Below are 13,191 nucleotides of genomic sequence, written 5' to 3' on the forward strand. Positions count from 1 at the left end.
CAGCTCACACTGACATCTTGGTTTTTTGTGTGTGTGTTTCTAGTATAGAGCCAGGCTTGGTTGGTAGGAGTTGGCCATTACCTGTTTCTATCTGAACTTTCCCTAAAGGTCTCCTTAGTTTTGAGGAGCTGCCTGTTGGGAGATAGCTGGGAAATTATTGCCCATATTCCAACCCAGAGAGAGGAAGAACAACCCTTTGCCTCTATGTGCCACAAGGAGCCTTTTGGAATTGGACTGATTCTAAACTCCTCTTGGCGTCACATTTTCTTTCTTGCTTGCTTTCTCTGTGGGCTTTAGTTGTTCATGGGTTTCCTTAGTCAATCACTTGAATAAGGGTAACTTACATCAATGCCCTTAAGAAACCCCAGAGTAGCTAACTTCCATGGCATGTCACAAAAACAGGATTCTGAGTTTTTCATCCCCATTTTTTTTTCTTCTTTAACTAGCTCTCCCCTCCCCCACATTGTACAGGCTTTAGTTTCATTTATTTTATAAGAATACTTTCAAATATGTCAAAGATAAGGAACTTATTAACATGGTTAAGTACATGTATCAAGGCATAAAAATACTTTATATGGAACACTTCACAAACTATATCATCATTGCAAAGTGTGAAGACATTATCACAAGAATAGAGTCATTTTCCTCAGTAGTATCTTACTCTGTTTACACTTTTCGGGTTACTTGTCTGATGTTTTGGCTGAGCCATCTCTCCATTCCAAGCATTGCTTTTCTCAGAGTGTCATTATGATCGAACATTTATAGCATTTACTTTATATATATATATATATATATATATATATATATATATATATATAAGTTCATGTGCTTTCTAGTTTAGGTGTTTCTTTAGATATTCATTAGTCATATTTTCATAATTTTACAGACATATTGCTAGCATCTCTGACACAAGCAATACAAATAGCCACCTTTGCTAATGCTCAGTGTACATGTTGTGATTTGATTTCGGAACCACAAATGACAGCTGTGCAACACATCTCTCATTCTGTTGTGACTATAAAGATCGCCATAGTGAACAGTCACATAAGTGCAAACATTTATGCATGTGTTTGCATTGAACCTATAAAAATATCAAGTGGGTATTCTTGATTTCTAATTAGAAAAAAATGAAATGTTACATTTTTTATTTTATTTTTTTAAGGAAAACAAGTAAAGGTAGGTCATTGAACTCAGTGGCTGGCTCTTTGATCACTTCCACCTGATGGGGGAGCAGCCTTATCAATCCACAGAGGAAGACAATGCAGCCAGTGAATAAACTGTAATTAATAAAAATAAAAAAATAAAAATTTAATTTAAAAAATGGGTAGTAATGTGCATCCCATGTGAGAAAAATCCAGTTATATTTCAACTGCTGCATTTTCATGTTTATTTTGCAATTGCTACTGACCCTTGAGAATTTTTAGTATGACCTGTTGAAAAAGAGGAAAACATTAAACTTGCTTTCAGATTTCTCCTGTTACTGAAGATTAAGAGTTTTGTAAAGGTGAGGTATGAAATGTAACTTTCTGTCTTTTAAATCATTAGGCCATAAAAGCAAACAAACAAACAACAACAACAACAAAACCTTCCAAGTGCCTCACATTTTTGTGTTTAAAAAATTCTAGTTGTAGTTCCTGCACTCATCCTTGGTGCTGGCAGCTCTCCACATCCATATTCACTGTCTTTCAATGCATAAAACTTTCAGCTTGACATTTCCCCCAGCAAAGCTAACAAGCTATTAGAAAGGGGCTCAGTGTGGTGTAGGCCAAGTAAAGGCAGTGAGGCGTGAGGGGTAGCACAGCCCACTTCAAAGAAAGTTCTTCTCTTTGCTGTCCCCCTTCTGTGCTCCTGTAACATTTATAGGATGGTTCAGTGCACACCTGTCGCCACAGAATGTTTAAAGTGCCTCTGGCTTAATTCTGTAATATACCTGAGAGCTAAGTTGTGATAAAACAAATTTACATTAGAATTTGAAGCAGTTTGCCTGAAGTCATGAATTAAACTAATCTCACAGCTGGAACAGCTTGGCTCTGACAGCCACCTATCCAGCTTCCTTCTCTCTGGCCAGGCAATTCTGGTTATTAGCTGCCGACAAGAGGCAGGGCATGGGGAGAAGATGTGCACTCTTCTCTGTGTGGAGGCCAGAAGGGATCGGCTGCGCCATTGTCCCTTTTAACACAAGGTCTTAAAACATGAAAGCGAAAGTGGATCTCAGGTCAGTGCTTGGTTAAATTCTCAGTGGTCTCCATTTTAAAGATATGCAACTCTGAGCTTTTTTTTTTTAAGTACTGCACCACAAAATAGATATTATTTCTTCATATCTATCTGTCTATCTATCTATCTATCTATCTATCTATCTATCTATCTATCTATCTATCTATCTTATATTGTCTTGTGGACTCAATTAGAGCATTGTTGATTTTTTATGAGTTCAGTTTCATTTGATGGGCTAGAATGACCCCACAATTCTCATTTTTCTCTCTCTCTCTGTCTAATCTTTGGTAATTTGATGTTCTGGAATGGCAACCCTTTTACTAGGCCTACTGATCCTATGAGGCTTTCAGAATCTCTGGACCTTGGAGACAGGATGTCTTCACTTTGAAGGAGGCTCCATGATGTACTTTTTCCCTGACACGGAACACCTCTTACATGGATACACATAAACAGACCATTCATAGCCAGCATCTGATGACACAGAAAGGCTCTTACATGGATTTACATAAACAAACCATTGCTAACACAGAAATCCTGTCTCAAAAAACAAAGGAACAAACCTAAAACAAACAAACATGCAAACAAAAAAACTATTCACAACCAGTAATGGTTCTTATTTGCTAATCACCAAATGGAGATAATTTGCAAACTCATTTCATTCTACCATGAATCATGTCACTTGGCCCGTTGTTTAGATGGATGTGAGAAACTTAACTCATTGTGCCCTGGCTATCTACGTAAGTATTGAATTGTAACTATGAGCTACAATCATTTTTCCTTCTCACTGACAGTCACTCCAGAGCATTTTCTCTTTCTTGCTTTAAATTCATGGCAGGCACCACTAATTAGAGTGAATTTTACCACAACAGACCACAGACACATTGTCATTAACTAGCCCTGACATTTAACTTGATCTAAAGGATGGCCTTTTTCTCATAAAGTCCAGTTCGTGCCTTGTGCTGTCTCCTTTCCCCTAACTTCAATTACACTGAGCTAGAAGTTGTCTCCCTACATCTTGCTTGATGGATTTATGTTTCCCATCAGGCACAGAGAAGCAGAACTAGAGGTTGTTTGCCACTGATACCCAGCTTCACCCTTGCAGGTATTTACGTGATATTAACAGACATGGGCATCTTCTCTGCCTTCCTGTCTTAACCCACTGCTTCAGCAGCTATATTTGATGCAGATTTGGGAGATGCTAAATGCCAAAAGCCTGCTATGGAATTCTGCAAAATGGAATACACAGAATACACAGATGAATACAGATTTGGTCATTTTTATACACTGAGTCTGATATTTAGTCTTGTAAACTCAAGCAAAGTGTTATAAAGCTCTTGACCTGGATCCTTCTTGGCTTGCTTAACCTCTCATTCATTCATCTAGAAGTTCTAGACAGGATTAAAGATGGTATCTCTTATGAAAGCTCAGGATAATCCTCCTGGGGAAAATATCATGAGAAAGTAGAAAAAGGATTATCAGCCGTGTGCTTGCAAGTATATGACACTTGCAGGGAGCACAAACCATGGGTCGTAGAATCCAGAATCTTAAAGCTCTTTATACAACATATTTGCATACAGACTCAGGAGGTACTTCTTTTCCTGTATTTATGTTCTAAGTGGGAACAGACTCAAAATAGTTTAAAAAATATTTTTGGTGGAAAACCCTGTTAACATAAGAACTATGGATATACCCAGGGTGCATTTTCAAGGTCACTATTCTTCTTTCCTTCCTTCCTTCCTTCCTTCCTTCCTTCCTTCCTTCCTTCCTTCCTTCCTTCCTTCTTCCTTCGTCAACCTTTTCTCTCTCTTGGCAAACTCTCACTATATGCCCTAGCTGACTCTGAAACTTGCTATACAGACCAGGCTGACTTTTTCATACTCACAGAGAGCCAACTGCCCCAGCTTTCTGAATGCTGGGATTACAGGCATGTGTTACAGTGTCTGACAGCTTTTTTTTTCTTATTGCTTGTGAAATTAATCAAATGACTTCCTGAAGTTGCAAGTTCATTATGATTTGCTGCTTTTGGAATAACGCCCACTCCCTCCAATTTAAGCTCATGTAAATCTGTGAAACTATAAGTAATTTAACTAGTGGTTTTCTTCAGGTGGTTTGGCTGGAATTATGAGGTGATTTGCATAGGTATGAAGTTACTGCATCTAAATAAGCTATCCTGAAAAAAACAAACAAACAAAAAACAAAACAAAACAAACCCAGAATGCTTTAAGAGCAAAATGAAACCAAAAGAAAATGTATATATTTGGCAGGTCTAGCCCACCTTGCCAGAATGCTGTGTCCTCAAAGGCACAAGGATCGGATCTAGACCAGTTGTTCTCAATCTTCCTAATGCTGTGACCCTTTTATGCAGTTCCTCATGTTGTGGTGACCCCCGACCATAAAATTCTTTCTGTTGCTACTTCATACCAGTAATGTTGCTACTGCTATGAATTGTAATGTAAATATCTGATATATGACCCCTGTGAAAGGGTCATTAGACCCCCTAAGCAGCTCAAGACCCACAGACTGAGAGCCACTGGTACAGAGGCATGATTGCACATGGAAACTGAGCTAAGCGCCACAGAAACAAATGAGCTTGAGGAAAACCTGGCTTGAATGAGTGTTGTAATATCTGTTGGTTTCCTTGAATCAGTGATTTGGATGGCATTTATCTTAGTGGGATCAATAAACCCAGTAATTATCAGAACGTCATCTGTGCTATTTATGCTATCTTTGGTAAGGCGTGTAAACCAGATCAGACACAAGCAAGGAAGGAAAGCTAAGTGCTTGCCATGAAAATCCTGGTAAATTCATACATAAGCACTGTTTACTCATAAAGCAAAGACTGAGGCCTCAGCTTTCCCTCAAGGAGGACATCAATCTTCACGCCTTTTCCTTAAAGGAGAAGAAAGACATCTGTTTCAGATTTGTAAAGGTTTCTGAAACAACCAATTTTATCATGCTACATAAATGCTGGTCTTTATCACAGGCCTGTCAAACATGGGCACAGACAGCCAGAAAAAGCAAGAATTCAAGGGAAAGTGAGGTAAAATGGGTTCAGTGAAGTAGCAGTGAAAAGTCGTTTTCTCGAATGGAATCTCTCAATCAATCAACCCTAATCAAGTTCTGAGAGCTGCCTTGCCTTCCCTTTCGACAGCATCTCTGCATCGGCAGGCTAGGAATGGCAATGATGGTGTTTTCTGGCGCTCACACTTCTTATGAGCAGCTGTTGGTGGGTAGTATTAGCATCTCCGAGGTAACAGGTGCAGAGAACTCACTCATGACCGCCCAGCTCGTTAGCGGCAAAGCTAGGATTTAAACGTCCTCAGACTGGACCCAGAGTCCATGTGACAACCTCCACAACACACAGCACCTTGCCTGGGCCGTGAGAAGCAGGCAGACATGCTACTACTTGCCCTGTGTTCCCATGGTTTTGCTGGTTCCAGGATCATGGAGGAAACTTGATCTTGTTCCTCTGCCATTACACCCGGGCAACCGAAATGGGCTAGCACCTGACAGGGGTGGGGTCTGAGTGGCTCCAGTTCTTTGTGCTCTGTAGAAGGTAAGAGATTCCGAGACCGGACAGGGCTGGGACCTAGCACTGTGAGGAAAAGTAAGATCTGCATGCACCACGATGTCAGAGAAAGCAATCAAGACAGTGTGTCCAAGCCTGAGCACAGGCACAGGCACGCAGGATAACCTGAATGTATGATGACTAATGTAAATCTCAGATATACATTGACTAAGGGGGGTGGGGAGAAGTGTAGAGAAAATTGGAAATAGCATTTCTGTCCAGCATTAGATTCTAGTAACAGAGAAGAATGAGATACCATCTTTGTCTAACCACATATTTTAGTACATTTTAGTGGGGTAACAAGCTGACTCACTATAAACGTTCATTTTTTAAAAAAGAGACGTAGAACAATTTCTTTTATGAAAAAACCCCACACCGTGTAGGTACTGGGAACCGAGCAAGGGACTCCTGAAAGTGCAGAATGACTGTTAACCACCGTCACATCTCTTTAGCCGCTGGTGTGAGTTTGGCTCTTACTGACTTCTCCATAAACTGTTAAAGCACTCTCCTTTTGACTTCTTGTCCTGGGTTCCCGCCTGCTCCTTCTTCTGTTCTCACCATGGGAAGAACACCCTCCAGGCCTCCACATAGGTGGCCCATCCTCACCACACTCAAACACACTATATCCATAGTAGAGGATCAATATTTATCATTAGCTAAATGTCAAAACTTGCGTTGATTAATAAAGTGTATAAGATTAAAAGTACTGCTGGGAAATGGTGGTGCACACCATTAATTCCAGCACTCTAGAGGTAGAGGCAGGTGGATCTCTGTGAGTTTGAGGACAGCCTGTTCTACGGAAAGTGTTCCAGGACAGCCAGGGCTACACAGAGAAACCCTCTCTTGACACCCTCCTACTCCCAAAGAAACAATAAAAGTGCCAGTCAAATATTTTACTTTCAAGATTTCAAAAAGTTAAGGTAAATGGCATAAAACAAAGATGAAAATCAGGTTGAAAAAACATCCCCATAAATCTCAGATATACATTGCCATAGACTATAGTTGAAGTTAGGATCAGTCTTTAAATATAATAACATTAATTTTATAGTTTATTAAATGAATAGTTTATAAGCTAATGTCTAACAGCTTTAAGAGATAAATAAAATCAAGTAATTAAAAAATTCAAAAAGTTGTTTAACTACCTGTAAAAGCATTGTTCTCACTGAATAGATAGAAATCTTTTTATCATGTATATATGTATATGCATGTATATATGTATATCTTTTTATACATGTGTACATGTATTTTCTCAATACATATAAATTTAATATATGTATGTGTTTCCTTAACCAGAATTTTATACATCAATAAAAATGACTGCAGCAATACTTAAGTGCTTCTATAATATTTGGCATTCATCTTAATTGTGAGATATTAATATGTGTGTAATTATGGAAGGAGTCTAAGAAGTTAAAGATTCATCTACCATGAAACATTTTTTTACCAAAAATGTGTCTAGAAGTTAAGTCTGGGGCCTTGCCACATGTATTATATTCCATTTTAGCAATCTTAGCAAGAGTCAAACACCTGAAGTCAAATTTACATGTTTGTTGACGGTGGATCAATACATCTTTTACAGCCATGGATTTTTCTATATAAGTCTATTTAAAAATTCAATTGAGTGGAATAATTATTAGTCTTAATTTCTGACGGTGCATGTATGTTTGTATGCATGCATGTGTGCGTGTATGTGTGCGCTGTGTGTGCCTGTGTATGTATGCATGTGTGTACACAGGCATTCAGACATGTTTGCGTCTCATCTTTATAGTGAATGGTTCTCATGAAGAGGAGAAATGTTGCTACTTAGGAACATAAACATAAATCTACGAGTGCATTCCTCACATTAATTCACTTCCTGTTTAAGTAGCTTATATGGTGAAGAAACATCACTGAACACATTCAGAAATTATGTTTAAATATGGTTAATGCTACTAATATCTACCACCGCAACAAGGACAGACATACACAACAGTGACTATAAAATTGGTTAAATTATCTACTGTCTGATGCTGTTGCTCTTCACAGAGAAAATAAATAGTAATGTAAAATATTTTGGACTACACACTTTTATGAGTGGAGTATTTTGCATTAAAACAGTGATTGAGCTATATAGTTCAAACAATTGCCTCTACAGTTATGAAAAATCCATCAGCTTCAATTATCCTTTGACCTATCTTCCGAAATACAAGCTTTGATAAGGTACAATTTCAATTTCAAGCATATCATTTTTAAAACCCTCATTTGAATACCTTCTCACTTCAGCTAGTAGATACAAGTGTCTTATAATTATCTTACACACCAAATTAAGAAACGTGGGTGAGAAGGAAGTAGAGTTCACATTTGCACGTGCTGTGATTACCAAGTTTCAAGCCCATGACAAAATGGCAGGCTATGCTGCTGTTACCTAGTTGTCAGGTTTGCTTCTGTTCAGATTTTTTTAGCGATTTCAATGATACAGAGGATGGGAGCTGTTTAACTGAAGAACGGGACTCATGTACTTTAAAACAACAACAAAACTCGTAAGAAAATAATGCCCAAATAATAAAATATTAGAGACTGAAACCCAGAAGAGGAACTATAGCCAGGATTGCTTCAACACTGCAATATAAGCAGACAACCGTACAGCAGGAAAGGCATGAACTGGGCAGATGCTCTCATTAAAACAAAAGAGGGCAGTGTTTACCTGAGCAGACACCAGCGAAAACCCAAAAGCATCATTCCTGACAAGCAGCGTCCTAGGCTGCAGCGGGAGTCCACTGCCCACGGTGTAGGGCCTACCTGCCATTTCCAAATGCACCCTGATAAGACTGCACATTTCTAGTCACATTCTTGATACCTGCAGAGGGTAAATTAGTATTTCCTGGGAGAAACTCCCAGCCTGCGCAGTCCCAGGAACACAGAAAACGAAAGGAATAAATAAAGAGAATTGTTTCTTTCTTAACCCCCACAAGGCAGAACTTTGGAAATTGGTCTTCAAATATTTGAAGTACAGTGATGTATTTGAGGGACTGGATTTACTTCACAGAGGGTAGAAATAAGATTAATATGAACACATGAGAACTATTTAAAATATACCCTGGACAATGAAAGAAAGCATGACCTCTATTTCGGCAGCCAATGCCACGTCATTTAAAACCATGTTACAGAAACCTTGTCCCTAGCCTTGTAGAGTTGATGATGTAATGCCTGGTTTATGTAGCAGAAAAAACGTCATAATCAATCATATGAGAAAGCATATAAAAACATGTGAGACTCTGGGGTCAACTGATAGTAACAAAATGACCCAGGGATGGTGTGTCAAGAGTCCCAGGGAAGCAGACCAGTTGCTCGAACCCCTTAAGGCTTCCCTTAGCTGGAGACACAGAGACTCAGCTTTGGCCAGAGACAGAGTTACTGTGGTATTTTCAATTACAGTGGATACTCCTTTATTGCCTATCTCATCTCAGTTAGGATCAATAGTGAGTTACAAAGAGTCCTGAATATCAACTAGTGAATTTGGGTGGAGAGCACAGCTACCATCCGCAGTTTATAGAGAAGGTGGGTCTAGCCTGGACTTCCACTGAGACACTCCGCAACTTAACTAAGGAATAGAAGCCATGACCAAAGTATTCTAGACCAAATGAGGGTTAATTGACTCTATACAAATAATGGTCTGTACATTTGTGCTGCCAATTTTGAAAACATGCATATTTCCTGATGTTAAACCTTTGTCAAAATCTTTGCTCTTCTGTTTCTGTCTTTTGTGGCTGATAACCTATGCACACCTGCTTGCTTGTTTTTATTTTATTAGGGCTCAAAAGTAATTATCCCCTGAGCTGGCAAACTCTCCCAGATGTTCCCTATTTACTTACCCTTTGACCTTCTTTTCCAGGTGGACCTTGGGGGCCTTGTATCCCTATGGAACCCTGTGAGGCAAAGGAACACGTTAGCACTCTAGATCAATTGCATCTGCCATGAAGAAATGTGGTAATGACTGATTAAACAAAACAAGTTTAAGCCATCTGAGTCCTTATATTAATGAATATGTCCTTATATTATAGTCATATATTGGTAGCATTAGTATACCAATATAATAAAGTTCTGAGTCAGGTGAGAGATTAAAAAAAAAAAAAAAAAAACAACCAAAAACCCTCTTATGATCAAAGTCACATAATGGTTAAACTATTACACATAGATAGCAGCAATATTTGCCAGCAGAAAAAGCACCTTTTACATACTGACATTCTATAAACAAAACTACAATTTGGTGGAAAGTCGCTTTATATCTTTTTGTTGTTGTTGTTCAAAACAGGGTTTCCCTATGTAGCCCTGGCTATCCTGAAATTCACTTTGTAGACCAGGCTGGCTTGGAACTCAGAGATCTACCTGCCTCTGCCTCCTGAGTGCTGGGGTTAAAGTTGTGGTTCCAGAAGCTTTGTATATTTTTGGAAATCACATGATTATATCATTGGCTTCAGATATGCCTATTTATAACACGAACCTTTTGGTATCTTACATATCACTGAATGATTTTGCTTTCTATTATCAAGTGATGAAGGAAAGCCATTATTTTGCAGAGAGTAAAAAAAAATGTCCAGGAAATCCCAGGTGCTGGTAATTTGAAAGCCACGTCTCTTGGATTTTACAGGTATTTGTTATTGCAAGATTTCCTTCTCAAACTGAACTCAGACTGTATTGCTCCTGTTCATCTTCACCAATTATTACTGGTCATTCTAGGTCCTTCCTATTGCTTCCTCCCCTTTGAGCATTCAAAGAGGCTTCCTGTACAATTTTACACTCATCTTCACAGTTTACATTCTCTTCAAGATCTCCTCTACTTGGGTGCTTATGACTCTGTGCTGCTGATTTCGAGACCCACAGCCTTTCTTTATCTGTATGCAGATCTAACAGCCAACTGCCCATGTGACACACCCACTTGGATATCCCACAGGCATCTGCAATTTGGGACATCAAACACTGAACGCTGAACCCTCCCTCACTCCTCTTCAACATTCCCTATCACAGGAAGCCCAAACAGCAGTTGTCTTGTTGCTCAGTTTAGAAATCAAACTCACATCCTCCACTCTTCTCTCTCAAACGCACTCCTCACATATAACTTCCAAACCCGCTTAGTGTTTATATATATATATATATATATATATATATATATATATATATATATATATATATTTAGGTCTATTTCCCTCCATTCTTGCTGCTTTTCTGATGGTCATTTCCTGCCTATCTGCAAAGCTTCCTCACGATTCTGTCACCACCAAGCCAACCATCAGAAAACCCAGCTTTGCCTTGCGGTCGGTCTCTCTCCTGACTCGCCTGTCCAGCTTACTGTGCTTTGAACGTTTAAAGAAACCACAACTTCATGTAAATGCTGTTAAATAATGATTTGTTCCTCTTGCCAGGCTCTAAGCTATGTCAGGTGGGAACTGTCTTATTCAACAGGGTATGTGAGTGTTACGGGCTAAGGAAAAACAATTGTCATTGGGAATCAATCCACTATAGTAAAAAAAAAAAAAAAGATGATGATGATGAAGACACTAGGTTTAAAATACTTATGATTAACTTATTAACATATTGCATGCATACAATGATCTGAGATAAACAATATAAGTAAATCTAAAATCACTCTGTCTCGAAGATCAAAAGCTTAGGATTTGTGTGTGTGTGTGTGTGTGTGTGTGTGTGGCTGTTTCTGAACTGAATGTGTGTGTGTGTGTGTGTGTGTGTGTGTGTGGCTGTTTCTGAACTGAGTGTGTGTGTGTGTGTGTGTGTGTGTGTGTGTGTGGCTGTTTCTGAACTGAATGTGTGTGTGTGTGTGTGTTTCTGAACTGAACTCCGAGCCTCTGCATGCAAAACATACCCTTTTCCACTGATTTACACTGCTAGCCTCCTGGGGTTCATTTTTATAGTGTGATCTTTTTAAATTTTTATTAATTACAGTTTATTCACTTTTTATCCCCCCTGTACCTCCCTCCCACTTTCCCTCCCAATCCCAACCTCCCTCTTCCCCACCCATGTCCCTCTCCCAGTCCACTGATAAGGGAGGTCCTCCTCCCCTTCCCTCTGATCATAATCTATCAGGTCTCATCAGGAGTGGCTGCATTGTCTCAGCGATTAGGGGCTCTCTTTGTTTTGGACTCTGCATAAACCCCTCTTGTAATAAAGGCATCTGGAAGCCTGAGGTTCTCACCCACATGTGTTATCTACACCCAACTTCCCTGAACAATGCACATAGTCCCCTACTTGCAATGGGATAGCTCGTCTGTGCTGAGCTACAGGGACATCCTGCTCTAAACAATAGACTACATTTTTCTTCCCCTCAACGACCATAAGGCACAGACAGATTCTGGTCAATTCACGATCTAATTATGTCGGAGCACAAGGGCAGACAGTAGTACATTAACTACAGTGGGGTGCACGTGCAGTAAGGCAAACTGTGTTCTCTGAGTGAGCGCACTTTTGGGGAGAATCCTCTGCCTGCCACCTGTGTCACTGGGCATGCACGTTTACAGAATCTAAGCCTGCCAATCAAAACAGAGAACTGCCTGTGCAATTCCCATTTGTGACCAATGTCCTCCTCGAATCCCTGTCCAACCAATTACGAGGTCCTTCGATAGCTTGATAACTTTTTTTTTTAATGATCTGCACTACAATTTTGCTTTGAATAATGTCCCTTTGCTACTCTGCAATTGTGTGAGCCATTATTTCAGTTCTGTAGCTAAGAGGCCTATTGGTTCGTATTTGAAAACACATGGCCTTAATCCCAATAAGTGGTAACATAGTCATACATAGGTGACTTTGCCATATGAATGTTTATTTTTAATAAAAATTGATCAATATATTTTAAATTTTCATTCAGCTTTAATCTGATGAAACATATCATATAAATCATTGTAACAGCATTTTGAACATTAGTACAAAATTTCTGTGTATGTTGCTAATTAACATATACTTGGCTTCATCATATCTGATGTATAAAAGTTTTACATTTATTGCTTTCATTATTTTATCTGATTTGGGGGGAAATATTGCTACAAAGGATGTTGAGCCTTTATTACTAACTTAGGCAGGATTAACTCTTGGGGACTGAGAACCTGATCAGTTTTGCTTATAGTTTAAAAACCACTTACAAAATCATGCATAAGTAAGAAAAGTTGGATAATTAAGCCAACTCAAAGATGATAAATTCCTAATGTTTGTAGGTAAACCAAATGTTGAAATTAAAATATAGTAGTATCAATTACAGCCTAATTACATAGATGTGCTATTTTGTACTAGAATGACACAGTCTTGGCTCTAGATTAAACTTTTCTCTTTTGCCCTAAGGAAAATTACTCTATTTCATGAATAGTCAAACCAATAAACAGCATTTTTGATATTCATCCAAATACTAACAAATCTTCCAATGTTTT

The 13,191-nt window shown here is 38.9% G+C and overlaps 1 protein-coding gene across 2 annotated transcripts in view; it reads right to left on the minus strand.

The window, feature by feature from the left end:
* The window catches only part of Col19a1 (collagen type XIX alpha 1 chain), a 324,630-nt gene that overhangs the window by 142,373 nt on the left and 169,066 nt on the right, over window positions 1-13,191 (minus strand). For both annotated transcript variants that reach the window (XM_060369802.1, XM_060369801.1), the window contains exon 14: window positions 9,634-9,687. In XM_060369802.1, coding sequence (XP_060225785.1) covers window positions 9,634-9,687 — 54 coding nt within the window. The remainder of the gene's footprint in view (window positions 1-9,633; window positions 9,688-13,191) is intronic.

This window comes from Meriones unguiculatus, chromosome 16 (assembly GCF_030254825.1).
Source record: "Meriones unguiculatus strain TT.TT164.6M chromosome 16, Bangor_MerUng_6.1, whole genome shotgun sequence".
Taxonomy (NCBI): domain Eukaryota; kingdom Metazoa; phylum Chordata; class Mammalia; order Rodentia; family Muridae; genus Meriones; species Meriones unguiculatus.